The sequence below is a fragment of the Miscanthus floridulus genome, chromosome 1, assembly GCF_019320115.1.
Source record: "Miscanthus floridulus cultivar M001 chromosome 1, ASM1932011v1, whole genome shotgun sequence".
NCBI lineage: Eukaryota > Viridiplantae > Streptophyta > Magnoliopsida > Poales > Poaceae > Miscanthus > Miscanthus floridulus.
In genome coordinates this window covers 194,037,917-194,064,579 of record NC_089580.1, presented here as the reverse complement: position 1 = coordinate 194,064,579, position 26,663 = coordinate 194,037,917, and the positions used below count along the sequence as shown (strand labels likewise).

The following is a 26,663-nucleotide window of genomic DNA, read 5'->3' as shown; positions in this document are numbered from 1 at the left end:
TAATTTCTAAGCTTGTGGACAGCTAGACGCTATTATGTTTAGCAATTTATTTGGAGAGATTGGGTTGACGAGTGGTGTAGTGCTATGATTCGATTTAGTAGTTCCATATGCCATCTGAGTGTAGTGAAGTCGGTTTAGGTTTAGGAGCAACAGTTTGTTCCTGATCAGTGCTTTACAATTTGTGCACATCAGAGCTTTGTGCTGTCTGGCGCTGTGCGCATGGTCACCACACGTGGCCGACCCACATCACCATGTGGTTGCACCATGCAAGCGCACGTGGTAGTGCTCCGGCTAGCCGTGGCTGCCGTGGCCTTGCCGCGGCTTGGCTACTCTGGCTGTCGGTCCGCTCTGTGCTCAACCACCCCTGCCACCATAGTTATCGCTAGTGCTACTGTTGCCTCCATGCCCATGCTACGACGACACCATTGCCACCACTATCGTATCACCACGCTACGCGCCTGCTGTTGCACTATGCCGCTGGCCCACATTGACGTTGTGTGGATGTGGCCATGTCACAATTGCCTTGCCATTGATGGCACTGTGGCGCGTGGGCCACACCAGTCATGAGGGTGCATGTCTGTCAGCTAGTGCCTAGCCGTGGGCTACACCTATCGTGCCAACCGTGTCCTGCCAAGGCACGCCCTTACCGAGTCGCTGGCTACCCTCCCACGCCGCTCCCTTGCTCTCCCTCTCTCTGTTCTCTCTCTCTGCTGCCATTGTCAAGCCGTGCCATTAAATTCATCAATGAGAGATCATCTCAAGTTTATTCATCATGTTGTTAGCTCCATCGCACAGTTGCCTAGCTACCCATCCCCACCCCACCCTTGAATGGTGCCTGGTCGAGCTCCAATTTTGGAGTTTCCCCGCCGTTGTGTCGATAAGGCCATGTCCGGCCACCGGTGTGGGCAGCTCTCCCATCATCCCTCCTGATCTAGTTCACCTACACCACTAGCATCGCCTTGACTCCGAGTCCACCTTACATGCCTTAGTCGAATCGCTACCGCCTCCCCTTCATTGCTGACACGACCGTGCCACCGTGGTGCACCGCCGCACAGCTTGGCCGCACGTGGCCATCCTTCCTCTGTCATCTTCTGCCCCAACTGTCACCTCGGCTTGGTCCATGGTAGCCTCCTAACGCTCACGCGCTAATCAATTAGGCCTATAGCTATCCAAGCCCACCGGAACAGTGGAGCTGCCGTCGTGGATGGCCGTGTGTCGCTGTAGCCTTCCCCAGCCAATCGTGTCACCCTACACCGCCTCTTAGCGTAGCCGCTTGAGTCAGAGATGGTGATCGACCCATTAGGTGGGCCCGTGTAGGTCCCAGGTGGTAGGCGTAGGCGCTCAGTGCCGTCGCTCATCGCGCCGCCGTGCACTGAGTTATCGGGGGTACGCGCATGTGAATTAGGGAAAGGCCAGAGGGTTAAATGAAAAGTTATGAGAGAGGAGGAAATAGTGCTAGTACTTGGTTGTAATTCGGGTGAAGTGTGAGGTCTATTTTGCAAAAACGTCAGCGCACATGTGGTTTCCCCGTCGTGGCCCGTCTCCACGTGGGCCGCACCGTGGGCCGCCACATGTTCGCACGAGCGCTGCGTCGCTTGGTCCACGCGTGTGGGCCGCGCGGGAGAATTTGTTTTTCTTTTTCATAAGGAATTAGAAATAGTTTTCTAATATAATTTTTTAGCTGATCTTTGGTAAATCATATAAAATCATGTATGTGTCCAAAAAATGTGAAACAAATTTTGTTAAGTTCCAAAAATTGTGCTCTATCTGTTAGTGTGCTTAGTTCATATATATACATGTTGATACCAGGAGCTATTAAATCTTTTGAAAATGTTTAATATTGTTAGGAGAATTACTGTAGGAATTTTTATGGTAAATTGGTGATAACTTTAGCCCTAAAAATTTATAGCAGCATCGTGGTATTATTATGTGCTCATTGTAATTTTTGTAGCTTTAGAATAGACTAAACATGAGGGTAGTTAAATGCTCTTTGTTTCAAATATATATTAAATCATTAGTAGAACCCAACACTTTGCTTGGTAAAGATGATAGTTAGCTTAGTGCCTTAGTCATTAGAGCTAGCTTAGTAGCTTAGTATGCGTATTCTTATTTTAAGAGTTGCTATTGCATAAATTCTAAGTGTTGCATCATCATCGTATTCATATAGAGAACGAGTTGGTGGAGTTCGTGACCATCGGAGAGTAGGAGTACAAGGAGGTGATCGAGGAGTATGAGGAGGTGATCGAGGAGTATGAGGAGGAGGTCCTCATATAGGAGGAAGCCAAAGAGCCACCGACGACTGACATAGCTAACAATCTGCCTGCCCAAAGCAAGTCTCGGTGCATAACCCCTATTTTGAATAATCACTGGATATATATATATGATGTGCATTTACATTACAAGGTTTATATTGAAACTACATGCATAGATAAACCTACCTATGAGTCATACTAGCATAGGTTGAGTAGCTACTATGCTTAGGCTATCGATAGCATGAGTAACCTACCGTTACTCACAATAGGTGATTATTATTATTACTCTCATGATAAAATGGTGAAAGGAAATGGAGACCAGGCAGGGATATGATACGGGTATTGATGGGTGTAATAGGTTGTGTACCATGGCCAATGGGGTATAGCTTGGTTACACTATTTTCTCTGTCCGTGTCGGTTAAGGACCGTTCGTTGCTGTGGATGGTAGTCAGGTCACAGACTTATTATTCTAAGCACATACTTGCTTATTAGAGCGGAAAGGCTCGTTGCTCTCTTGTTGTGGGTTCCGGCTCTTTTCAGACCGACTGATTGGAGGCAGGGATGGTGGAGGTCTAAGTACCACACTGAGTCTGGGACTCAGGAGTGGGGGCTTAGAGTCCAAGTTTAGACAGGGACCTAGACCCCTTGATAGGAGAGTTGTAACACCCTTGGTATTACACCGTAAATCATTTACTAAAACATGTCATGAGCATCATGTTTATGTGTTAATGCAAGTGATAAAGTGTGTAGATCAATTTCTATAACTCAAAACGATCAACTAAAATGCAGAGCGAAAGTTGATTTGATAGTCATGTTATATCACTTAGGGTTTAAAACCAATTTTTATTAAGCAAAAATGCTATAGAATATGTGTGTGATACTCAAATAAAGTTTGAAGTATAAACTTTATAGATGACATTGAAATACTTATGGTCAAAAAATGATATTACTAGCTAATATTTTCACAATCTTAGAAATCGCAAATGAAAATCAAATTCAACTCTAAAACTTAAAAATTTTCAAGTCTGCCGACTGCCAAACATTGCTATGTTTAGCAATTTATTGTGAGAAATTGGGTTAAGGAGTAGGGTAGTATTATGGCTTATTTTAGTAGCTTAATATACCCTCTAAGGTATAGCAAAAGTGGTTTGGGAATTGGATCAACGGTTTAGATGTCTCGAATGCTTTAAATCCATGCATAACATGAACTCAGACCATCTTCTTATGTTGGCGCGCGGTCACCAGGGCGTCCTGCCCCTGATGTCGTGGCATTGGTGCGCCAGGCTTGCGCGCATGCACGCACGTGGCCACATTGGCTGGTTGCTACTGCTGTAGCCTGGCCACGATGGGCACACCGCTAGCCGCCAACCGTGAGCCACCACGCCCACCGCTCACCTGTGCCTGGCCGTCCTGCCACCGTGCCACGCTGCCGTCACATCCGCACTGCTGGCACTACTCACGTCACGATGCTGTTGCTATAGTCGCGTCATCATCGCATCTACGCTGATCCGCTGCACCTCGACACTATTGCTAGCCCTATGCGTGTCGCCTCTACCATGCGCACGTGGGCGAGCCGCCGTCGCCACATCATTTATGGCACTATGACACGCGGGCCAAGCTGGTCGGACGCACGCACATGTTATCCATAGCACTGGCACATGGGCCTCCTATGCTCGCCGCTCACATCCCGCCAAGGCGTGGATGAGCCGAGCCCACCTGCCACGCCATCTCTCTCTTTCCCTCTTTCTCTCTCTGTTTTCCGCCACCGTCGCGTCATGTCATGGTGAAGCCAGAGAGCGAACACCTCTCATCAATTCCTCATGCTCGCATCTCCACCTTCATGCCCCCTCTCCAGCTGACCCCACCCTGCCTTGACTCACGTCATGCCGAGCTCCAATTTTGGAGCTTTGCCCACCGCCATGCCATTAAGGCCCGTCGTCGCCTGCGTCATGGCTAGTCTCCACCACTTTATCCCATGCCAATTCCTCTACACCACTAGCTAGCTTGGCTCTCTCTTTGTCATGCGCATGCTAGTCGCAACTCTAGTGCCGCCTCCTCACCGTTGATGCGGCCGTGCCTTTGTGGTCCATCGTTCACCTCATAGCGCGCACGTGGCTAGCCTCACTCAGGTCGTCTCTGGCCGAGCCGGCTTCTCGATAAGGTCACTGGTGAGTGGTCTTTGCTCACCCGCTACCCCTACCGCCTTGTTATTCTATGGCTCACCTGAACGCTGTCACCATTACCGCAGGGTGCCCGTCGTCATGGAGAGATCCCTCTATGGCGTCTCGGCTCGTGCAACCGCCGCCCATCGTCTCACGTCAAACCATAGGTGAGCATTGGCCTTGTAGATAGGTCAATGGGGGCCCCATGTGGCCGGCGTAAGTGCCAATGCCACCGCTCGTCGTGCTGAAGCACGCGGGGATGACCAAGGACCTTGCCATTGTAAAGAGGAGAAAGATACGAGGGTTCCGTTGCAAAGTCGTTGTTTATAGAAATAGTAACATGGACTGCGGGTTGTTTTTCTCATAGTCTAGGGGCATTTTTGCAAGAGTGCCAACGTGCCCGGGCTTCCTCACCGCAGGCCGCATCCACGTGTGGGGCGTGCCTCGCCTGTGGGCCACCGCGCGCTCGCGCGCGTTGCACTGCATGGGCCGCGTTGGGCCGAAATGAGTTTATCTTTTTCGTGGAGAATAGAAATAGCTTTTCATTTTAATTCTGAGCTAAACTTTGGTAAATCATATAAAATCATATAGGTATCCAAAAATTGTGAAACTAATTTTATTAGTTCCTAAAATTGTGCTATATCTGTTGGTGTATTTAGTTCATATATATATATATATGCTGATACCAGGAACTATTGAATCATTTGAGAGTGCTTAATATTATTAAGTTAAATATTGTAGGAATTTTTGTGACAATATGGTGATATTTGTAGCTTTGAAAATTTTACAGTAGCTTCATGGTATTATTATGTGCTCACTATAATTTTTGTAGCTTTAGAATAGACTTAACATAAGGGTAGTTAAATGCTATCTGTTTCAAAAATACATTAAATCATTAGTAGAAATAAAGATATATCCTTCATTTGTAAAGCTAGGTGTTTGTTAGTTGAACCCAAAACTTTACTTGATGAAGATGATAGTTAGCTTAGTATCTTAGTCTTTAGAGCTAGGTTAGTAGTTTACCATGTGTATTCTTAATTTAGGAGCTGCTGTCGTTAAAATATTAAGTGTTGCATCATCATCGCATGCATGTAGAGAACGAGTTGGCGGAGATCGTAACCATCAGAGACTATGAGTTCGAGGAGGTGATTGAGGAGTACAAGGAGAAGATCCTTATATAGGAGGAGGTCCTGGAGCTGCCACTGACTGACTAAGCTGATACCGTGCCTGCCCAAGGCAAGCCCCGGTGCATAACCCTTATTTTGAATAATCACTGGATATATATGTGATGTGCATTTACGTTACAGGATTTATATTGAAATTACATGCATAGATAACCTACCTATGAGTCCTACTAGCATAGGTCGAGTAGCTGCTATGCTTAGATTATCGGTAGCGTGAGTAACCTACCGTTGCTCATAATAGGTGATTATTATTATCACTCTCATGATAAAATGGTGAAAGGAAATGGAGATCGGGCAGGGATATGGTATAGATATTGGTGGGTGTAAGAGGTTGTGTCTTGCAGCCAACGGGGCATAGCTTGGTTACACTATTTTCCTTGTCTGTGTTAGTTAAGGACCATCCGTTGCATTGGATTCTAGTCAAGTCACAGACTTATTATCCTGAGCACATACTTGTTTATGGTAGCAGGGAAGGCTCGATGCTCTTTTGTCGTGCGTTCTGGCTCTTTCTAGACCGACTGATTTGAGGCATGGATGGTGGAGGTCTAAGCACCACACTGAGTCTGGGACTCAGGTGTGGGGGCTTGGAGTCCAAGTTTAGACGGAGACCTGGACCCCTTAACAAGAGAGTGGTGGGTTGGTTCTGCTTGTGCCTAGGGTATAAGCGAGGCGTGTGTTTTGAGGCACCTAGCTAGGCTACATTGGTTCATGAATCGTTGTGTAATACGGTAGGACTTATCTACGATCTAGCACCGTAGTAAGAATTAGAAGATGAAAGGTGGTGAAATGGATTTAATTGCTCAACTCTTTCTTGAAAGTAGAACATATGCTTATATAGAATGGTTAGCTAATGAACTAATCATGACTGCTAATAAAATACATACATAAGGATTCACTACTAGGGTTGCTTTTTGCAAAAAGGAAACCCAGAAAACCATAAAGCTTATCATATCCTTTGGAGTTAGAAAATTATTCTCACTAGTCGGGTAAGTCTTGCGAGTACATTATGTACTCAGGGTTTATTTACCCCTGTTGTAGGTACAGCTTGAGGAGTAACTGTTGTGTGGAGAATTCTTCTAGTGGGCACAGACGGATCCTTGTATCTTATCATTAGATATTTATTGTAATTTCGCTGTTTAAAATTCCGCACTCTAAACTTGGCATTGTAATAATGTATTTCCGAGAACTCTTGTTATATGAAATGGACTAAGAATTGTAAACTCATTCTCATTATTGGATCCTGGAGAAAAAAATGTGGATTGTTCAAGTTCTCTCTTAGGGTGTGCTCGATGGAATCGTCTGATATAGCCAACTTTCAGGGTGCTTAGTGTCTGGTAGAAGACGAGCGCCTCCGAAGGTGTGTTATTTCGGATGGTTCTGCCACATGACGACGACTAGGAACCTGCTGGGCTCCAACTCCAATAGCTCTGCTCCATCTGTTGCTAGTAACTCTAATGTTGGTAAGCGTAAATCACCTATGTGGGCTGATTTTGATGAGATATATGAGACTATGAATGGTAGGAAGATTTGCACTAAAGCTACTTGTAAAATATGTAAGCAAACCTTATCTGCTAGATCTAATGCTAGCACTGGCCACTTGTAGGCAGAAAATTGATCAACGTGCTAGGGTTTAGTCTTGGCTTGCTTACAATTCTGATGGTTCTGTGCATAACTGGGACTATAAACCTGATATTGCTAGATCTGAGTTGTATCGCTTGATTGCTAGGCTTGATATGCCGTTAGGTATTGGTGAGACAGAGGCCCAAAAAGAGTACATTGTTCGTGCTCATAACCCTAGGTTTATTAAGGTATCTAGACAGACCACCACTAGAGATCTTAGCAAGATGTTTACTAAACGTCGTAATATTCTTAAGAACTCTATGTTGTCTGCTGCTTCCTCTATTGCTCTAACATCAGATATTTGGTATGGTAATGCTAAGGAGGACTACATTAGTGTTGTGGCTCATCATGTGAGTGCTGATTGGGAGTTATAGAAAAAGGTAATTGGTCTTCGGTTGATTAAGGTAAAATATACTGATGAAAATATTGCTGAAAGAGTTACTTGTGTGGTTCAGGAGTTTGGTTTGATTGACAGGGTTTTTTCTATAACTCTAGACAATGCTTCATCTAATGCTAAGGTTATGGAAACTTTAACACCTAAGTTTACTGGTTATTTGGGTTCTGATCCTACACCTAATCCTTCAGATCCTAATAAGCGTAACTATAGTCTTGTGCATCAACATTGTGCTTGTTATATCATTAATCTGATTGTAAAATCTAGTTTAAAGAGGTTCAAACCTTACACAAAAGATTAACCTTACACAAAAGATTTTAGAACTGCTATTAACTTCTTAATTTTTTCTAATCAAAGAATTACTATGTTCAAGAACTACTGCACTGCTCAGGGTGTTAGACCTAGAAAGTTTGGCTTAGATATGGATGTTAAATGGAATGATACACACCTTATGCTTAAACACTTGCTTCCATATAAGGATGTTTTTTCTGTGTTCATTAATGCCAATTATGGGTCAACATTGTTAACTGTAAGGCATTGGTATATTGCTGAAAAGATATTGGAGTTCCTAGAAATTTTTTATGAATCCACTGTTGTTCTTTCTAGTGTTTACTATCCAACTAGTCCACTTATTCTGCACCATCTGTTAGACATTGCTTCTCATTTGTATGTAGTGAAAAAGATCAAAATCTAATAGCTTTTGTATGTCCTATAAAGCTTAAATTACTTAAATACTAGCATGATATACCTCTGTTATATTCATTTGCATTCGTTCTTGGTCTTAGAGCTAAGTTGAGAGGTTTATTTAATGTTCTTCAAATACTTAAAGAGAACATCGGTTCTGACTACAGTTCTTATTATGCTGATGTGAAAACTAAAATTTACAAGTTGTTTAACAAATATGAGAGAAAGTTTGGTGCAGTTAGGTCTCAAAGGGCGGCACAGCCTATAAGGTATACAGATAAGAAAAAATAGGCATGAGGAAGAATCTTTGGAGGCCCTGGATCATCTAGTGTTGTTGATCCTTCCCCTGCCTCTGCCCCCACTCCATCTCTATCTGCTTCTGCTGCTGCTTGTGAACTCTTAGCTTATCTAGACAGTGACAATGTCACTGCATATAAGGATAACTTTGATTTATTTCTCTGGTGGCATGACCACAAACTAATATTTCTAGTACTTTCTATAATGGCCAGAGATATTATATCTGATCTTGTTTCTATTGTCTCTTCAGAATCATGTTTCAGTTTGACAGGAAGGATAATTGAAGAGCGGCGACGACACTTGTTGCCTGAAACCGTGGAGATGTTGGCTTGCATAAAGGGTTGGGAGTTAGGAGAAAAAAGGTTGCAGCAAGCTGTTGACAACCAAGAATTGGAAGACTCCTTCAAGAATCTCTATCTTGATAAAGATGCATCTAGGGCTGCTTCTGCTGGCACATCTAGGGCTAACACATCTACATCTGTGGCTTCTACTGGTACAGACTGTGTGAGACTTGAGAGTTGTGAGAGTTTGAGACTTGAGAATGATCTGTTATCTATATCTGTATCTGAGACCTTTGAACAATGGTTTAAGACTTGATTAAAAGTTGTGCTGCACTCTTTTTTTCTTTCTAGGGTTTCTCATAAGGGTGAGGTTTACTTAGAAAAGTTTTTAATGAGACAGCATTGTACAAACAACTCATTTATCTTAATTGTCTTTTCTCCTTTGGTGCTTTTGGTTAAAAGTTATAACTTAGAATCTGTGATAAGTTTGGAATGTTATATTTATGATTGTGAATGAGTTTGGCTAATGGCTTGTGAATGAGTGTGAATGAATCTGTGCAATTGTGAAAATTGAGAAGAGCGTGATGGGAGCAACATTTTAAAGTGTGTTAAGGTCACTGGGCCGTGAGCTGGCACGGCATGAATTTTGGCCCGTAGTGACGTGCTTGGACCGAAGGCTAGGCATGAGGCCCGTGGAGCCACGACACGGGAGGCACGGTGTGCCGTGCCATGCTGGCCCGACCCACTGTGGGCCATGCCTGGCCCGTGTCCGGGCCGAGCCAATGGACAACTATAGAACGAAGAAGGTGGCGAAATCCAGTGGGTGCTCCTCGATAACTAGGCCTACATCGCTGAACGCCACAACAACACAACTGCCTTCTCCGAGACATGGCGCGGGGAGCAGATCTAGGTCACCCTCTGCCTCGCTCGCCCGCCGCGCATCTCCCACCTGTGCGTCTTATGCCCTAGAATGGCACACACCGTGTTCCCGTTGGAGCCGCACATCCTCGCCATGGAGGAGGACGTCATCCTCCTTCGCATCATCGTTAGTTCTAAACATTGGGACATCTTCAAGGATGTGGACTACTACATCTACTAGGCTACCGACGAGGCCGCAGGTGGGGGGCCATCACTCAAGCGGCTCCTGCAGCTGCCGAAGCTCCATAGCCCCTATGAGTTTGATTTAGATCAAGTTGGCATTCTGCGCTGCGACGCCCGCCACCAACAGCGCTACAATGCGCTACGCCCCCACCGTGACACCGCAGGTGATTTCTATATTGTCGCCGCACTCTGTAGGGTGCCCAATTCTATGGCCCCTGGAGAGTTTGTCATTTGTCTATACAACTCCAATTCTCCAACCATCTAGATTACCCACAAAATCTCAGTAGACGAAAACCAACATCGATGCCAATATGGCTGCCACTTTGATCATTACAACAACAAGGTCATCTCAATTGGAGGAGATTCTGGCACCATGGGCTTCATTGACCTCTGGCGGGGTATCCTCTTCTGTGATGTGCTCAAGCTTCAGCGAGGCAAAACCACCCCTCCTATTCGTTATGTAACTTTGCCACCGCCACTCCTTCAAGGGACTCTTCGTATGTCAACCCACACTCAGTTTGAGTGATGATGATGATCTTGTTTACTTCATGACCAAGGCGAAGAGCATGGATGGCAAGGCTTGGGTGATTGTTGTGGACATGAAGAACAACTATTATGTGGCTGCTAGGATTGAGAGGGAGAGAGCTAAGGGAGAGGCGGTGATGGACCGGCTACAATACCCATGGTGCTACAGTAGCGTGGTACTGTTCACACGAGGGAGAGAGGCAGGTACGGCTGGCTCCCAAGGGAAGCCAGCAACTTAATTATTGCTTCTTTTCTAACTGATACACGATGGTCCCTTTTATAAAGACAACTTACTTGACTCCTAAGTAATATCCTAACCGAATCAATCTAATTTATCTCTTTCCTAACAAACTAAACCAATCTAATCTAATCTGACCCGGTGCTGTTCACACGCACAGTGCTACGTGGGCCCCTGGCCGGCTCCACCTGCCATAACACTACTCCACCCCTCGAAGATAGCTCGTCCTTGAGCTGTGGCGATTGCTGGAGCGGAAGACCTTGTGGTCCAGAGAAGATCGCCATGGCAGACCTGCTGAAGGAGACCAATGCACGTGGAGTCGATGATGCCCTCCATGAGCAGCCACCCCCGCTATGAGTGCAGCAGAGCGGGGCTGTGCTAGAGGCATACTCCAAGCGACCGATGGAGCTTTGAAGGCCTGCTATTGAGCCGACAGAGAATAAGCGCATGCAAACAGCCACGGCCCTGCTCGAGGGATCGGTGTTGTGGCTCGTAGAGGCAGTGACAAAGGCACCATGTCTGCCAATGCCGGTGCATGGATGATCGCCTGCATTGGTGACACTAGTGTCGGTGGGGTTGTTGGTGAAGTTGGTGATGAGACTGCCGGAGTTGTGGCAGCCGGGGCCTTCATTGGAGATGTGACCATGGCGGGGGAAGAGAAGCGCAACGACGTAGCTGACACCATCGTTGTTGGTGATGGCGCCGATGCAGCAAGTGGCGTAGCAGTGTGGAACTGCACTGGCACCACTACGGCAGCCGATGGTGCTGCTGGCGACGTCGTTAAGGGTGGCGGTGCAGCAACCATAGTGGAATCGATCCGATCCGATTCGGCAAAGTGGACGGTCGCTGGTGCCGCGTTGAAGCCACGTAGCTGGTTGCAGTCGCTGATCTGCATGAGCTCCACCATGTGCAAGGCGTGCTCGAGGGTCTCATCGGTGGCGGTGGCATCGACAAGACCATGCTGATCTATGCCATCCATAGCCATGGCCCCCTACTGCAGCACAGGGTACGAGATGACCGGCACCGTGGTCACGGCCGAGGGCGGCGGCGGCGGGGGTAGCTGCTGTTGGTGTGGCGACGGCGGAGGTGGCAGCTGGGGCTGCGGCTGGGGCGCATAGGACCCGACGAGGAAGGCCCTGATGCTCGCCATGGCCTGCCCTAATTCCAGGATTACGGCCGTCATCTGCTCTGGGGTGAGGACGAGGGCGGACGGCGTCGGAGCAGAGGGCGCAATCACCCCTGAGGACGCCAGTGCGTCCAATGCCGGAGCGCCTGCTGTGTGAGGCAGTAGCGCCGACGAAGACGCTGGTGGCGGCGGGTGGGTGTGCGGCGACGGCTGGTGGGAAGAACTCGGTAGAGGGCTGCACATGATCGAACCAGAGATCTCTGATACCAGATTGTTATGTGGCTGCTAGGATTGAGAGGGAAAGAGCTGAGGGAGAGGCGACGACGGATGGGCTACAGTACCCGCGGTGCTACAGTAGCTTGGGTACTGTTCACGCGAGGGAGAGAGGCCAGGTACGGCTGGCTCCCAAGGGAAGCCAACAACTTAATTGTTGCTTCTTGCTTCATTTCTAACTGATACACGATGATCTTTTTTATAGAGACAACTTACTTGACCCCTAAGTAATATCCTAACCGAATTAATCTAATTTATCTCTTTCCTAACAAACCAAACCAATCTAATCTAATCTGATCTGGTACTGTTCACACGCACAGTGCCGCGTGGGCCCCTGGCCGGCTCCACCTGCCATAACAACAACACATTACAAGGAGTGGATGAGTTTGTTGCGGAAAGGACTATCGGCGTGGATTTTGGCTATATGCACAGTAGGATATCCAAATATCTGACGGCAGCCCCAGGTAATCATGTTCGAGCAATGCAACCCTCATCCCATGGTTACTTCTACAAATCTTTTTGTTCTGTTGTTGCATTGTCCCAGTATTATCACAAATCGCCTGCTAAACTAGTTCAGTCCATATACTCGCTGATGAGTGGGTCATGGGTGTCTAAATGCCATGTCCACTCCAGGCCACAAATCCAGACAAGGTCGATCGTTTGCAACAGATGTGATTGTGTTGTCCCAGTGAGGCAGAGACCAGTGTTGCATCAGTCCCATTTGTTTTAGGTAGATAACAGAAGCATGCCCCAAGGGTGGTTGATTCCATGCTTCCCGGAGATATCATCATTGTGTTCCTAATGGACCTTATCATAGTGAAGTTGAATATCTGTTCATATTATGTTTGCATGCTTGTGTTCTCATCTCTTATCTTAATACAGGAAGTTAAAAAAAAACTTTAATTTAAAGTGGCTGCATAGTCAATTTGGTCCAAGTGCTTTCTTGAAAGGTTTGTTTGGCCCCTTGCTTTTCGTAAGGGTCGAAGAAGTATTTACTTGACACTATATTTCTGGTCACCTCAATGTGTTGTCAAGGTGAATAATCATCTTTTTTACTCAACTAGTAGTAAAAAGAATGTTTACCCTCCTGTCTCTTTTGCTATGCTTGCTTCTAATTTTGTTCTTTGCTTATGCTATTTTGTTCTCCACCTCCATGCATAGTGACCTGATCTTCTCTAAAGACAGCATTTGATTAAACTGGCTTCATCCTCACCTCCCTCTGGCTTAGGAACCACGAAAACATATTGGACCAATTTGGCCCAGTCTATTAGAAAACCACTCTCTCTCTCTCTCTCTCTCTTTGGGGGGGGGGGGGGGGGGGGGGGGGGCATAAACGAAGCGAATCTACTCCCCCCGTTTCAAATTATAACGAAGCGAATCTACTCCCTCCGTTCCAAATTATAAGTCGTTTTGACTTTTTTTTTGTATATTCATTTTTGCTATGCATCTAGATATAATATCAAATGGATGTACCAAAAAAGTCATGCATAGCAAAATGGATATACCAGAAAAGTCAAAGCGCGGAGGGAGTACATTATTATACTTTAAACTGCAGGGTTCTGATTCAAACATACACTAGTGAGCCAACTCAATTGGATTTATAAAGGACCTTTCTTTGCTAAAAGAAAAAGGAAAGTTGTGCTGGTGAAATTTATGACGATTTGTTATCATTCCAATTTATTATTAGGATCAGTGAAGTGATTCTTGTTGTTTAGAATGCATTGTTTAGGATGAAATTTAAAATCATAGTACAAAAAAAGATGCCTGTAACATGTCATCTGTTTTGGGGCAAGGTAGATTTATTAATGCTCTTGAGCAATTCCAGTATTGGAGAGCTGTTTCGTTTTATTACATTGCTTTCTTGGGACGCTGCAGCCTAGCTGTTAGGTTGGTGAGATAAAAAAAAAGATTTTTTTTTCACAGCATTATTGGGCTGAACTTTTGGCACTCACTAAAACATGGGTTGTTTAATTTGCTGGGTGCAGGAAGGAAGGGAAACCTGAAACGACCAGGGACGGTGTTGCTGGGATCCTCTAACAAGAAGCCTCCTGGATTCTGGATGTCTATGCCACCCTGGGACGATGAGCAAAAGCAACATGATACTGAAATGGAAGTGGATGGAGATGATACGATTCTGACCTAGGATGTCCTGCAGATGGTTACAAGGGTGGCTTATTTATGTCTTGCTGTTGTGTAAGAAGGAAGACTGGGGCCTTGTTTAGATAGCTGTTAGGAATCAGTATTTGGCACTGTAGCACTTTTGTTTGTATTTTACAATTATTGTCCAATCATGGTCTAACTAGGCTTAAAAGATTCGTCTCGTAATTTACAATTAAACTGTGTAATTAGTTATTTTTTTATCTACATTTAATACTTCATATATATGTCAAAGATTTGATGTGATGGAGAGAGAGTGAAAAAACTTGGAATCTTGTTATGGGATTTGGGCTTTGCCCCTTCCCCCCATGGTCTGCTTCCCCCTGCTATTTATTATCTCTAAGTTTATGTCAGTCAGGATCGAAATGTCGATGGTTTAATTATTTTATTTAACCTGTTACATGGATGTGCCTGTCTCGGGCCATGTACTCCTATTGTTGTCCGTTGTCGCTCGTAGTCGTCACTGTTCAGCTTTTCGGTGTATTTTTGTTGTAGTTGTCTAGTCGGACGTGGACTCACCGGTGGTAGCCTGCGAAGCTGTTTTGGCCATGGCTTTATGAATTGATGCGATGGCCCGTTGCGCCGCGGCACAATGTACGGTGTCTGGTGCCGCCCCCGGGGCATATGGTTGGAGGTAAGGAGAGTGTTCGGCTGAACTTTAAAAACACTGTTTATACTGGTTTTTACTGAAAGCAAAATACTACTCCGACTAAAAAAAAAAGATAGCCAGCTAGCCAAATCTGGCCAGCCGAACACGGTGCCGTCATGTCCAGCGCATATATATATATTTTTTTATCTTGTGTTGTACGGGATAATAGATTGCAAATTTTTTGAAATGATAGATTGGATTTGCAAAAGTAATTCTAGCATTTTAGAGGTGGATTGCTGCATGGATAAATTATACTATGGTGTTTCAAAATTCACTGGTTGATCAAGCCTAATAAATGCACATCTCATTTCCGATTGGTCAATTTTTTTAACGTTTGACCAAATATACACAAAATATATTAATATTTATGATATATAATAAATATCATTAGATTGAGTATGAAATATATTTTTATAATAAACTTCTTTGGAAATACAAATGTTGATAATATTTTCTCTATTTCTAGTCAAATTTAAAAAAGTTTGACTCCTCGAAGTGAGACGTGCATTTATTTTGGGAGGGAGTAATTAATTTTTTTGTCTTCCAATGTTAGTGTTTTTCATATTTTGGTGATTTTTTTCGCAATTAATTGAGGAACACAACAGCTGTGTTCCCACGATATGTAAGCTAACAAACGGCAGTATTTGAGTACGGCCACCCCCACACGGTCGCCGTCGTGCGCGCCTCAACTCAAAAACACAAACGGAAACGAAACCACAACCCCAGCACCACGCCTGACGCCGCCTCAATCCCTCCCGTTTCTCCGATTCTCTCCGCCTCCCCAGCTCGCCCCGCCGCCGAGAGAGATCCACCCGCACTCGTGCCTCCCGCGGCGGCGATGGCAACGGGCGCCGGGTGGGCGCCTGCGCGGCCCATCGAGAGGCATGGCGCGCCCCGCGGCGCCAGCCCGCGGTCCAAGTCGGTCGCGCCGGGTCCGCGCCGCCCCTCCCCGTCCCCCGCGAGGTCGCGGCCAGCCGCCGACCACAGCGGCAGCGCTGGTACCTACTATCTATCTCCCCGTGAATGATCGGAGAATGCATTTTCCCCCCTTGTTCCCGTCAGCAAGTCGCGGAGGCGCGTGTTGGGGTTTCGCGGTTTCGCTTTGTCGGTTTCTCTAGGCTCGTAATCGATTCGACTTGAGAGCTGAAATGAAGCGGGGGTGTTGCAATGGTAACGGAGATGCAGTTGGGGGGAGATAAGCGGTGCTGCATTGGCAGCTCGCTGTTGCTTCTGAGGCAGGGATCGTTATGGCACCAATATATCCCTCAGGCAGTAGCCCCTTCCCTAATGGTCAGCTTGTTCACGTCAAGCCTGCTCACTTGCACCAAATTTACTCACTGATGGTTCATTGTTGCACGATAGCACTGATGTCACTGTCATATACCGTAACAGGCGCTTTTCGGATGCACTGTGTTGTTCTGATTTTGGTAGACCTGCGGTTCATTATCATGGAAACTTAGTTTGTTGCTCTATTAATTCGGAACTGATATAAAGATGCCTTTCACAATCACAGATTCATGCAGAGTGAGAGTTGCTGTAAGGCCCCGGCCGAAGAATTCAGAGGATTTAGCTCATGGTGCTGACTTTAATAGTTGTGTTGAGTTGCAGCCTGAGGTTAGCTTGTCCATCCCATTTTACCCTTCAGTTTCTTTATCAGCAATCACGTGAACTGTATATATTTTTCTGCAGCTGATTGTGTTGATGATCTTGTTTTCTGTAGTCCAAGAGGCTGAAACTGAAGAAAAATAATTGGAGCTGTGAATCCTACAAATTCGATGAGGTCTTCAGTGAAAATGCTTCACAAAAACGTGTGTATGAGGCAGTGGCAAAGCCCGTGGTTGAGGCAAGTCATGCATTCCAGATGCCACTAATTAATTTAGATGTGCAACATAGAACAAATCAAAAGAAATGTAGATTTGCTAGTGTTGTAACCTGGAGTAACAACTGTTACAATATTTAAGCCACTATAAACTCATGGTTGAATTGTGATAATAATTGATTATTAATATTTTCAGAACAAAACCTCTCAACTTTGCTTATTAATTTCCTTTTGTGGGCACTGCATTTCTAGTATAGTGACTAGAAAATTCTTTCATTGTGAAGTAATATTTTACAACAGTCAGTCATCAGTTCTGCATTGCGTTAAAAAAGGTCATCAGTTCTGCATTTCCATGATTTCCTTTTCTAATTCTGTTGCTTGACAAACTACTTTGACTAATGCTTCTTTTTTGCATCCCCTTTTATCTGTCTACTGAGATTTTGGGGTTGTGTTGTAAGGGTCCATTCTTTCTTTCTCTTTAATATAAAGGTACACATCTCTCCTGCGCGTTTGAGGGAAAAAGGCACAAGTAGTCATAGAGTTACATTTTTTTAATAAGAATAAAATAACTGTCGATTTACCTTTGCAGAGTGTATTAGAAGGCTATAATGGGACAGTAATGGCCTATGGTCAAACAGGTACTGGCAAAACATACACAGTTGGTCGACTTGGGAAAGATGACCCTTCTGAACGTGGTATAATGGTCAGAGCATTGGAGCATATCCTTTCTAGCCTGTCTTTTGAAACAGATTGGGTCGCCATATCATATCTACAGGTTTTATTCCCAACAACTGATATAATTTGTTATTTAACTTTTTTTCACTTTTTAAATTAGCGCTCATGAATATTTTTGTAGAATTTCTTTGACTTTCTTATTGGCGTTATTGTTTATTGATGCTTTGTTATTGCAAAACAGCCATATTTATATGTTGATGATCATGTAATTTAGCTTCGAAGAATTGCTTACTTATTGTTAGCGCAAGAATAACATTTATTTATATGTTAATGGTCATGTGACTTGTTTCAATCATACAACTACATATTCTGTCAATCTAATTGAACTGGTTATGGAAGAAGACAAGAAGATAACACACAGTGTACGACTTGCTTGAATGTTTTTTTGATGGTAAATTGTTATGTTAAATAGGTTATGAATTGCGAGAGGCTCTGACTATTGTCATCTCATTCGGCACTTAACTGCCAATCCATAAAGGCATAGAGCAAGACACTTATGCAGATGTAAATTTCTATAAATGTGGTTTACCCATCTTATATTATATAATTCTTCATGCTAAATTAACCGGCCATACGAATCTTATGGTCTTATGGATGGGAGAAAGTCTCAAAGTTTACTATATAGACCTCTTACTGTGTACTATTAAAATGGACAAAAGATGGCATAATATATTTAAGATGTTCATTGGCAAGTTTTCCATCCATCCTTTGTAAGTTTCATCTTTATAACTAAACAAATGGTGGCTTATCATTTGAGTTTGGTTTATCATGCTAACTTGTACCTACTTGCTGTATAGCTGTACTTGGAATCCGTCCATGATTTACTGGCCCCAGAGAAGACTAATATTCCAATAGTAGAAGATGCAAAAACTGGTGAAGTTTCCTTGCCAGGTGCTGCAATAGTTGAAGTTAAAGATCTTGAACATGTTTTTCAACTTCTGCAAATTGGTGAGGCAAATCGTCATGCTGCTAATACTAAGATGAACACGGAATCATCTCGTAGTCATGCAATTCTAATTGTATGTTCCTGCACTGCAACAATTAGTTCTTTTATCACTCCTATTTTAGGTTCCGTAAGTAATGATATGGATATGCACTATTGATGCCTTTTTTCAGATCCATTTGCAAAGAAGCACAAGAAGAAAAGAAGAAAGTAGTAGCTCTTTGTATAATGATAGACATGACACTTTTCCTGATGATCTGCCACTTGTTCTCAAAAGTAAACTCTTGATTGTTGACCTTGCTGGATCAGAACGAATTGATAAATCAGGTAAGACTTATCTCCATATTTTATCTTTCTATTGCGAATCAAGTTGGTTACTAAATATTGTCACAGAAGTGTTCATTGCTCTATAATACCTTTTTTTCTCAGGAAGTGAAGGTCACATGATTGAAGAAGCCAAGTTCATCAATCTTTCATTAACTTCCTTAGGAAAATGCATTAATGCGCTAGCAGAAAATAGTCCCCATATACCCACAAGAGATTCAAAGCTTACAAGGATACTCCGTGATTCATTTGGAGGTGCTTATGATTTGCTTATGTTGTTTGTTGATTACTAGCTTCTGTTTGCTGAAGTTCTCCCTTTAGAGAGTACTAGGCTATCGGGATGGCATCTTCTAAAAATATCTCTTACATGACTCCGGTTCTTAGCAGAAGGCAGCGGCATGTACTGTGCAACTCCTAGCTGAACAAAAGAAAAAGATGAGATATGTGTCACACTTTCCAAGTCTAACTTCGATTGGTGCCATGTTTCTTAGTTGCTGGTTATCATCTTTGATGTCCTGATGTTTGTGTCTGAAGTTCCCATTTAATTATTAAAGAACGAATAGTGTTGGAAAGAACTATTTACAGTAATGATTGGCAGGAATCACTGCATAATGCAGGCTGAGTTACAGTTTTGCTAGGGAAAGTATTTTGTATAAGTTAGTCATGTTAGGTGTAAAGTCTTCATACAAAATCTTAAACCTTTGGAACATGCACGTTTGGACTTTTGAAGCCACAGGAAGCTAAGAAATGGGGGATTTTTTTTTTTTTGGGGGGGGGGGGGGGGGGGGGGGATAGCACTGCTGAAACCATATTGTATTCTTCATGTGTTGATTAATTCAGTTTGGATATCGATTAATAGTGGATTAATTCATTTTGAATGACATAATAGTAACTATTTTGCTATAACATCTGGTGGACATTTGCTCAAGTCTTCAATTGGCAGGGACTGCTAGGACTTCTCTTGTTGTGACAATAGGTCCATCTGCTAGGCATTACTCAGAAACTTCAAGCACAGTTATGTTTGGGCAGAGGGTAAGTTCAATTCACCATTCCATTGGTCCAATGTTGCATTGCCTTCCTTTTCAATATTCTTGTGTTTTTTGTAATACTGGAATTTTGGTTCTCTCTTTTCATATCTGTGGAAACACCTTGCTCTTAAACCCAGACACATCAGATTATTGAACCTAGTAGTTGAGACAAATTTTTCACTGTCGTATGATGGTTAAGCATTACCAAATTGCAGTCAATTCCAGACATGTATTTCTCAATGCAACAACAACAACAACAAAGCCTTTAAGTCCCAAACAAGTTGGGGTAGGCTAGAGTTGAAACCCAGCAGTGAATAGTTGTTTTCCAAGCACTCCTATCTAAGGCTAAGTCTTTGGGTATATTCCATCCTTTCAAGTCTCCTTTTATTGCCTCTACCCAAGTCAACTTCGGTCTTACTCTGCCTCTCTTCACGTTACTATCCTGGCTTAGGATTCCACTATGCACCGGTGCCTCTGGAGGTCTCCGTTGGACATGTCCAAACCATCTCAACCGGTGTTGGACAAGCTTTTCTTCAATTGGTGCTACCCCTAATCTATCACGTATATCATCGTTCCGAACTCGATCCCTTCTTGTATGACCGCAAATCCAACGCAACATACGCATTTCCGCGACACTTATCTATCGAACATGTCGTCTTCTCGTAGGCCAACATTCTGCACTATACAACATAGCAGGTCTAATCGCCGTCCTATAAAACTTGTCTTTTAGCTTCTGTGGTACCCTTTTGTCACATATGACACCAGATGCTTGGCGCCACTTATTTAACTTAATGCACCTGCCTTTGTTTAACTTAATGCACTTTCACCTACTACCGAGCTGGTAATGTCATCTCAATTGCTTCAGTGGTAGAAAACTAGAATTATGATCGTGAAAGCAAAGTAGCAAACCCAACTTTGCAGTTTTCCACATTGGTGACTGGGTTCTGGCATCCCCTGTAGACGAGCATAGCAACACATGACAACAAAACTGCTTCTGATGGGCAAACGCTATTAGTCAGTTACCTACCTGCCTTTTGAAGCAGTTACTGCTTGAGGCTGCAACACCCTGAATCAATGAGTGCCTACGGGCTGAACTGAACCTCACTTCCCTGTGAGCCAACTCAAAGAAATACGTGAAGAACCCCTCCCCCCCCCCCCACACACACACACACCCCTGGCAGTCATCCGTGCTAGTAAACGCCATCATCCATGGAACACTAGTGGTGGCCTCTGGTATAGGGGATGCCAGTAACCATGGACACAAAATTTGTGTCCTTTGCACATATTGTGTAGTCATAGACTTCTGAGATTATGATAATAATCCATTTCTTGTTTTTGGTACTGTAATGCAATCAAATACACTGGATTATTGAAGATTGTAACCACATTTTTCTCTGAGATTGGGATGCTTTCTTTGAGTCTGTTAAAACTTATTTCTTGGGTTTTTACTTTGTGATTTGCAGGCAATGAAAGTAGTGAACACAATGAAGCTGAAGGAAGAGGTTGATTACGAAATTCTTTACAAGAAGATGGAGCGTGAGGTCGACCAACTCACATCAGAGATGGAGAGACAACAAAAGGTTATAAGAAGTGAAAAAACGCAGATGGAAAAAAGGTTGAAAGAATCTGAGAGGTCATTCCATGATTTAAGAATGACCTCTAACATGCAAATTGAGGTATCTTTTATGGTCCACTGCTTTGTTTATGAGATGCAAATTTGAAGCTGTGCTCTGCCTGCTGTATTTCCCTCAAATATAAAATTATTTGTACATTCACTTTGCTTTTCACAAAAGTGTTCACAGCGTTCAGTGCGACCCTCTTCAGTATCATGATATAAAACCTTGCTTCAGGGGGCAAGAATATAACAAGTGATTTATTAACCCAGAATCTGGAGAAGGAAAAGCGTCAATTGGAATCTGCAGTCAAAAAATTGATGCAGGACTTAGACAAAGAGAGAGACCAAAATAATTTGTTATCCAAACAGGTCACTGAGCTTGAGAAATTGCTCAACGAAAACAAGGTAGCTTGACATTACCACCTTATATATTTCTTTATGCATTGCTCTTTTTTTTTTTTGGTTCTAGTTTAACATTGTACTGCTGCTGCATTGAAAAAGTTCATCTCATGACAATGTTGCTATTCTGACATAAGATCTGTTATTAGCAGCAGCAACAGCTTGAGAACCTCTCAAAAACGAAATTTCTTACCGATACAACTAAAGAGCATGAGAAGGAAATGGGAGAATTACTAAGGAAACTTGAGGAAGAAAGGTGCTGTTCATCAAGCATGAAAGATCGCATGAGTGTACTACAACAGCAACTGTGTGATGCTCAGAGTTCTGCCCAGGTAAACTTAAAGATGCAGCCATTATTGAAATCAGATAGTGCTACACCTAGTAAATAGGCAAGTTGTGACATACTTTTGAATTCTGGTTTCTAGACTTGTCATGCTTGGATATTATGTATTTTTGCCCCTCTTTTCTTCTGTAACCAGTACAGATTAAGTTGTATTTTGAGTGGTAAAACACAGTTTTGTATGACTATAAGAGTTGCGTTATATATAATTATTTTCTCTTTCTCTCTATTTTTCCCTTTTTGTTGGTGTCCATGTTGGGTTTTTAACTCTAGCCTACCCTAACTTGCTTGGGACGAAAGGGCTTTGCTGTTGTTGTTTTAAGAGTTTCATACTCCCAGTCTCAATTATATTTAATATCTGCACATTGATAAGAAATTCCCATCTCCAAAATCCAGACTAATAAAACCACTTATTAGTCAGGTATCAATTGCCATAATATTTGATTTTTTGACTAACAAGATTGAATCTACAATGGAAAAGGCTTGTTTAACTTCCTGTATAAAATGTCTTGTGCCTGCAAATGGAAATGTGCAAGCAGTTCTACCACTTTCAACCTAATTCAATGCTAATTTAATATTGCTACATGAATTTAACAGCTTATATTTTCACCTTTCTGTTATATAGGCTTAGAAGATGGTGTACTCAACCGGCCTAATTAGCATTGGGAATTTGTTTTATGTGCACTGGAATAAATACTGTGCAGTTCATAGGTGTGTTTCAGTGAGTCAAAGCATTTCATCTTATAAGTGGTTGCCAGGGTTGTATATGTTGCATGGTCGAGTTATATCGAAACGATTGAATGCTGCACAGATGTCCTCAAATGAATATGAAGTGTTGCTTTTATCATTAGAGAAGGTGACCAAAGTATATTCCAGTTGCAGGAAAGTATGGCCCGTGAAATGGAAAAGAAATTAACCAAAGTGACCGAAGAATTTACAATTCAAGTACAATCACTAAAAGAAAAGGTCAGCGGACTTATTTCAGAGAAGGTAAAGCAAACCAGTCTTAGCTAATCGACCCTGTCCGTGATTCTTATAAAGAAATGGTTGTTTTTGTTTACTTTCAATTTGCTGTAATTCTCGGTTACCTGTTTATTTGGTAATTATTGCAGGAATTAATATATGATGAACTGAAGTCTACTCAAGAAAAGGTGCAGCAGGAAATGAGCCAGAGACAAGACCTTGAAGATCAAATTGTAAGGTTGAAACAGTCTGTGTCTGATAATTGTGCTGAAGAGGTACGGTTCTGTTATTGTACCCTTTGATATTTTGATGTTTATTTTCTTATATGTAATTTTTCTCTTTGACAGTCTAAAACATCATGTAGTATGGTTAGATCAGGATCTGGATTAGGCAACACAGCTTTTGTGTCCAAATCAGGAAAATTAAGAGAGGCCCTATCTGGTCAGAGGGGTACTATATCAAAGATATTTGAAGAAGGTAACTTTACATCATGGAAGACTACCAGATCAGACATTTGTCTTTCTTGAACTGCCATCCTGACAATTGTTTTGGCCCAATTGACACCCAGTTGGTCTTCCAAATGTGCTTGCTCTGTTGAAGTCTGAGGATCTAGATGTGCAGATCCATGCTGTCAAGGTGGTTGCTAATCTTGCTGCTGAAGGTCTGGGAGTTTTCCCCTTGCAACTGTGCATATATTTAACATTGCCTTGATCTCCGTGAGCCTATTTGTATGGAAAACTTATCTGAACATAGGAAACCTACAAAAAGAAGTATTGGGATTTTGGTAGCATTTAATAAATGAAAATAATACCTCCATTTGCATACTCTGTTTGTTGAGTTTTTTTCTCTAAAAAAAAGAGATCTGTGTATGGTACTATGATTGCAGTAAGATAGGAAGAAAGGTTAAATGTACCAGTGCACACATACAGAGATCTGTGCCACACGCAGTTGGATGAACCCTTTGAGTTCATTTCAATTTGGCTTTTGGTTAGGCGCATCGTATGGTTCGTTGGACAAAACTTTTTGTAATTTCGTTGCTTTCAAGTAATGAAATTCGGCTTTGCCGTTGTGGAAAAAAAAAGAGATCTGTGCCACATACACAAGCGAATCAACTCACAGTGAGTTGAGACAGCCTTCTTGCCTAACAGTTTTATGTTATTATTGATATGAATTCAATCTGGAGTTCTGGACTGGCCAGGACCCAAAATGAATTGCTACCACACTGTAGCTTCTAACATTTTTCTGTGTGCTTGTATGGTTGGGAGTATGATACTGCAAAAAATAACTTCAGTACAACATTTCCCTTGACTATAATTTTTCACTACAACATTTCTCTTGAACAAGTAGCTGTAACTCTATGTTATGCTTTCTGTTCTCTAGAAGGTAGATAGTAATTACTTTCTTTTCAAACATGATGCTTTGCACAAGACCAAATCTCCAGTAACTTTAATTATGACTGTTTCCGTACTGGTATCTATGATCTATCACTTGAATATTATTTTTTAACAAACCTAATAATACTATTTTAATGTGACGAATTTAAATAGGTTAGAACATATTAGCGGCTGAAGTAGAGTTTCACAACTCAGATTGAAAACGTCGTATACTTCTAATGAAGTATTAGGATTATGACCAGTTTTTGCTCACTTGTCCATTTTTGGGATTGCAGATGTTAATCAGGAAAGAATCGTTGAGGAAGGAGGGCTCGATGCTCTTCTATCCCTTCTAGAAACATCAGAAAACACCACTATTCATCGAGTCACTGCTGGTGCTGTTGCTAACTTGGCAATGAATGGTAATTGATTCATAGTTTCCAACAAAGCACCATTCAGATTTCTCTTCAGTTTGGTCGAAATGGTCCAAAAATCATTTACAACCTCACTGCCAGGATTTCTTAATTATCATCATTTATACCGCAAAATGGTTGTCAACATGTGTATCTTAACCATTAAAGAATTCCTTTGACATGTGAATACCAAATTATTGCATTGCTAAAGAAATATTACAGATGGACACTTTCATCTATCATCATTACAGACGGAAATGTTCTATATGCATGTGAATTTGTTAAGCATTGCATCTCCATATAAGTTCACACTTTCTTGAACTGTTTTGATGTTTTAGTCTTATATCCACTAAAGCTGAATAATCTAGTTTCAAATAGTAATTGAATTAGTAGTAAAGTTCAAAAGAATTGAATCACATTGGAGACAATGTTTGTGCAAATTTTTGCCATCTCATGGATGGAGATTTGTTAATATGATATGCTAATATTGTCTCATTCGAACTATGGAGGGCTCTTACATGTTCTCGCTTGGTTTGGTCACTGACCACCACTAGTGTGTGATGCACACAGCTTTATAGCTTCAACTATTTAATAAGTTGTGGTAAAATTAAATCAATATTAGCCTAGTTTTTACATCCTAAGCATTATGTATTTATGTTGACACTTGATATTGCAGGATCAAACCAGGGAGTGATTATGAATAAAGGTGGAGCTCGATTATTAGCAAATGTTGCTTCTAAAACTGATGATCCTCAAACTTTGCGGATGGTGGCTGGCGCAATTGCCAATTTATGTGGGAATGGTACAGCTTGTTGTCTTTTTTTTCTAGTTTTTTTTTATTGAAATTATGGTTAGATTCATATTCTGTTGGATCTAAAAGGTTAGTTGCTAGAAGTGGAACATCTATTTTTGGGGGAATAAAGATATGACCTATCAAATGTGTACTTTTGTAGAAAAGCTGCACTTAATGTTGAAACAAGATGGTGGAATAAAAGCACTACTGGGAATGTTTCGCAGTGGACACACCGATGTCATAGCCCAGATAGCACGAGGAATAGCAAACTTTGCAAAATGTGAATCCCGGATGATATGCCAAGGTTTGTGCTGCACTTCTGAAGATTGTGCCATTGAAGCGGAATACATCGAGTTTTCCTGATTGTTCAGTTCAATAATAGGTCACAGGAAAGGGAGGTCCCTTCTGATTGAAGATGGTGTTCTTACTTGGATGGTGGCCCATTCAACTATGTTTTCTGCTTCAACACGAAGACATATTGAGCTTGCTTTTTGCCATCTAGCTCAGAACGGTAAGTACATAGAGGTTTGCGCTCGACCATTTTGCCCTGTGTAGCTCATGAATTTGGTGCACAATCGACATGTACAGTATCTTTACCAAATATCACCCACAACTTTGCAGAAGACAACACTTGTGACATCATTGCTTCTGGCGGAATCAAGGAGCTGCTTCGCATAACGAGGGAGTCCCCGAGAGAAGATACACGTAACTTAGCTAAGAAGGCTTTAGATTCAAATCCTGCTTTTTTAAGAGAGATCCAATGAGTCTATGGTCAAGACAAACCTTCCGTTGTAGACTCATTCATGATACTATGCATACGCAAATGATGTATTCCATTTTCCGAAGGTCCCACGCTGTCACGCTCATGCTCATCCAAACAGCAAAAGAAAACAGCTATGTTTGGATGAGAGTAGTCCTGTGCACATTCATTTCTTTTTTTTTTCGTACCGACTCTCTATTTCTTGTCCAGTGTCG

General features: G+C 42.6%; 1 protein-coding gene and 1 pseudogene across 6 annotated transcripts; both read left to right on the top strand.

Moving 5' to 3' along the window:
• Nucleotides 1-6,982: 6,982 nt before the first annotated feature.
• Nucleotides 6,983-14,280, top strand: LOC136469237 (uncharacterized; annotated as a pseudogene).
• Nucleotides 14,281-15,648: 1,368 nt separating this feature from the next.
• LOC136507593 (kinesin-like protein KIN-UA) lies at nucleotides 15,649-26,593 on the top strand. Of its 6 annotated transcripts, none has more exons than XM_066502288.1 (20): nucleotides 15,649-15,941; nucleotides 16,457-16,557; nucleotides 16,664-16,786; nucleotides 17,352-17,537; nucleotides 18,295-18,516; nucleotides 18,614-18,767; nucleotides 18,870-19,019; nucleotides 19,708-19,796; nucleotides 21,256-21,372; nucleotides 21,678-21,812; nucleotides 21,956-22,138; nucleotides 23,023-23,136; nucleotides 23,259-23,384; nucleotides 23,457-23,586; nucleotides 23,678-23,770; nucleotides 24,779-24,904; nucleotides 25,572-25,697; nucleotides 25,849-25,992; nucleotides 26,071-26,199; nucleotides 26,310-26,593. In XM_066502288.1, the coding sequence occupies exons 1-20, from the start codon at nucleotides 15,782-15,784 to the stop codon at nucleotides 26,450-26,452; spliced, it is 2,751 nt and encodes a 916-aa protein (XP_066358385.1). In that variant the 5' UTR covers nucleotides 15,649-15,781; the 3' UTR covers nucleotides 26,453-26,593. The 6 variants fall into 6 exon arrangements, with proteins under 6 accessions (XP_066358385.1, XP_066358373.1, XP_066358384.1 ...); XM_066502276.1 differs by having other exon boundaries at nucleotides 21,256-21,468; nucleotides 21,962-22,138; XM_066502287.1 differs by having other exon boundaries at nucleotides 21,256-21,468; nucleotides 21,959-22,138; nucleotides 23,029-23,136.
• Nucleotides 26,594-26,663: the final 70 nt, after the last annotated feature.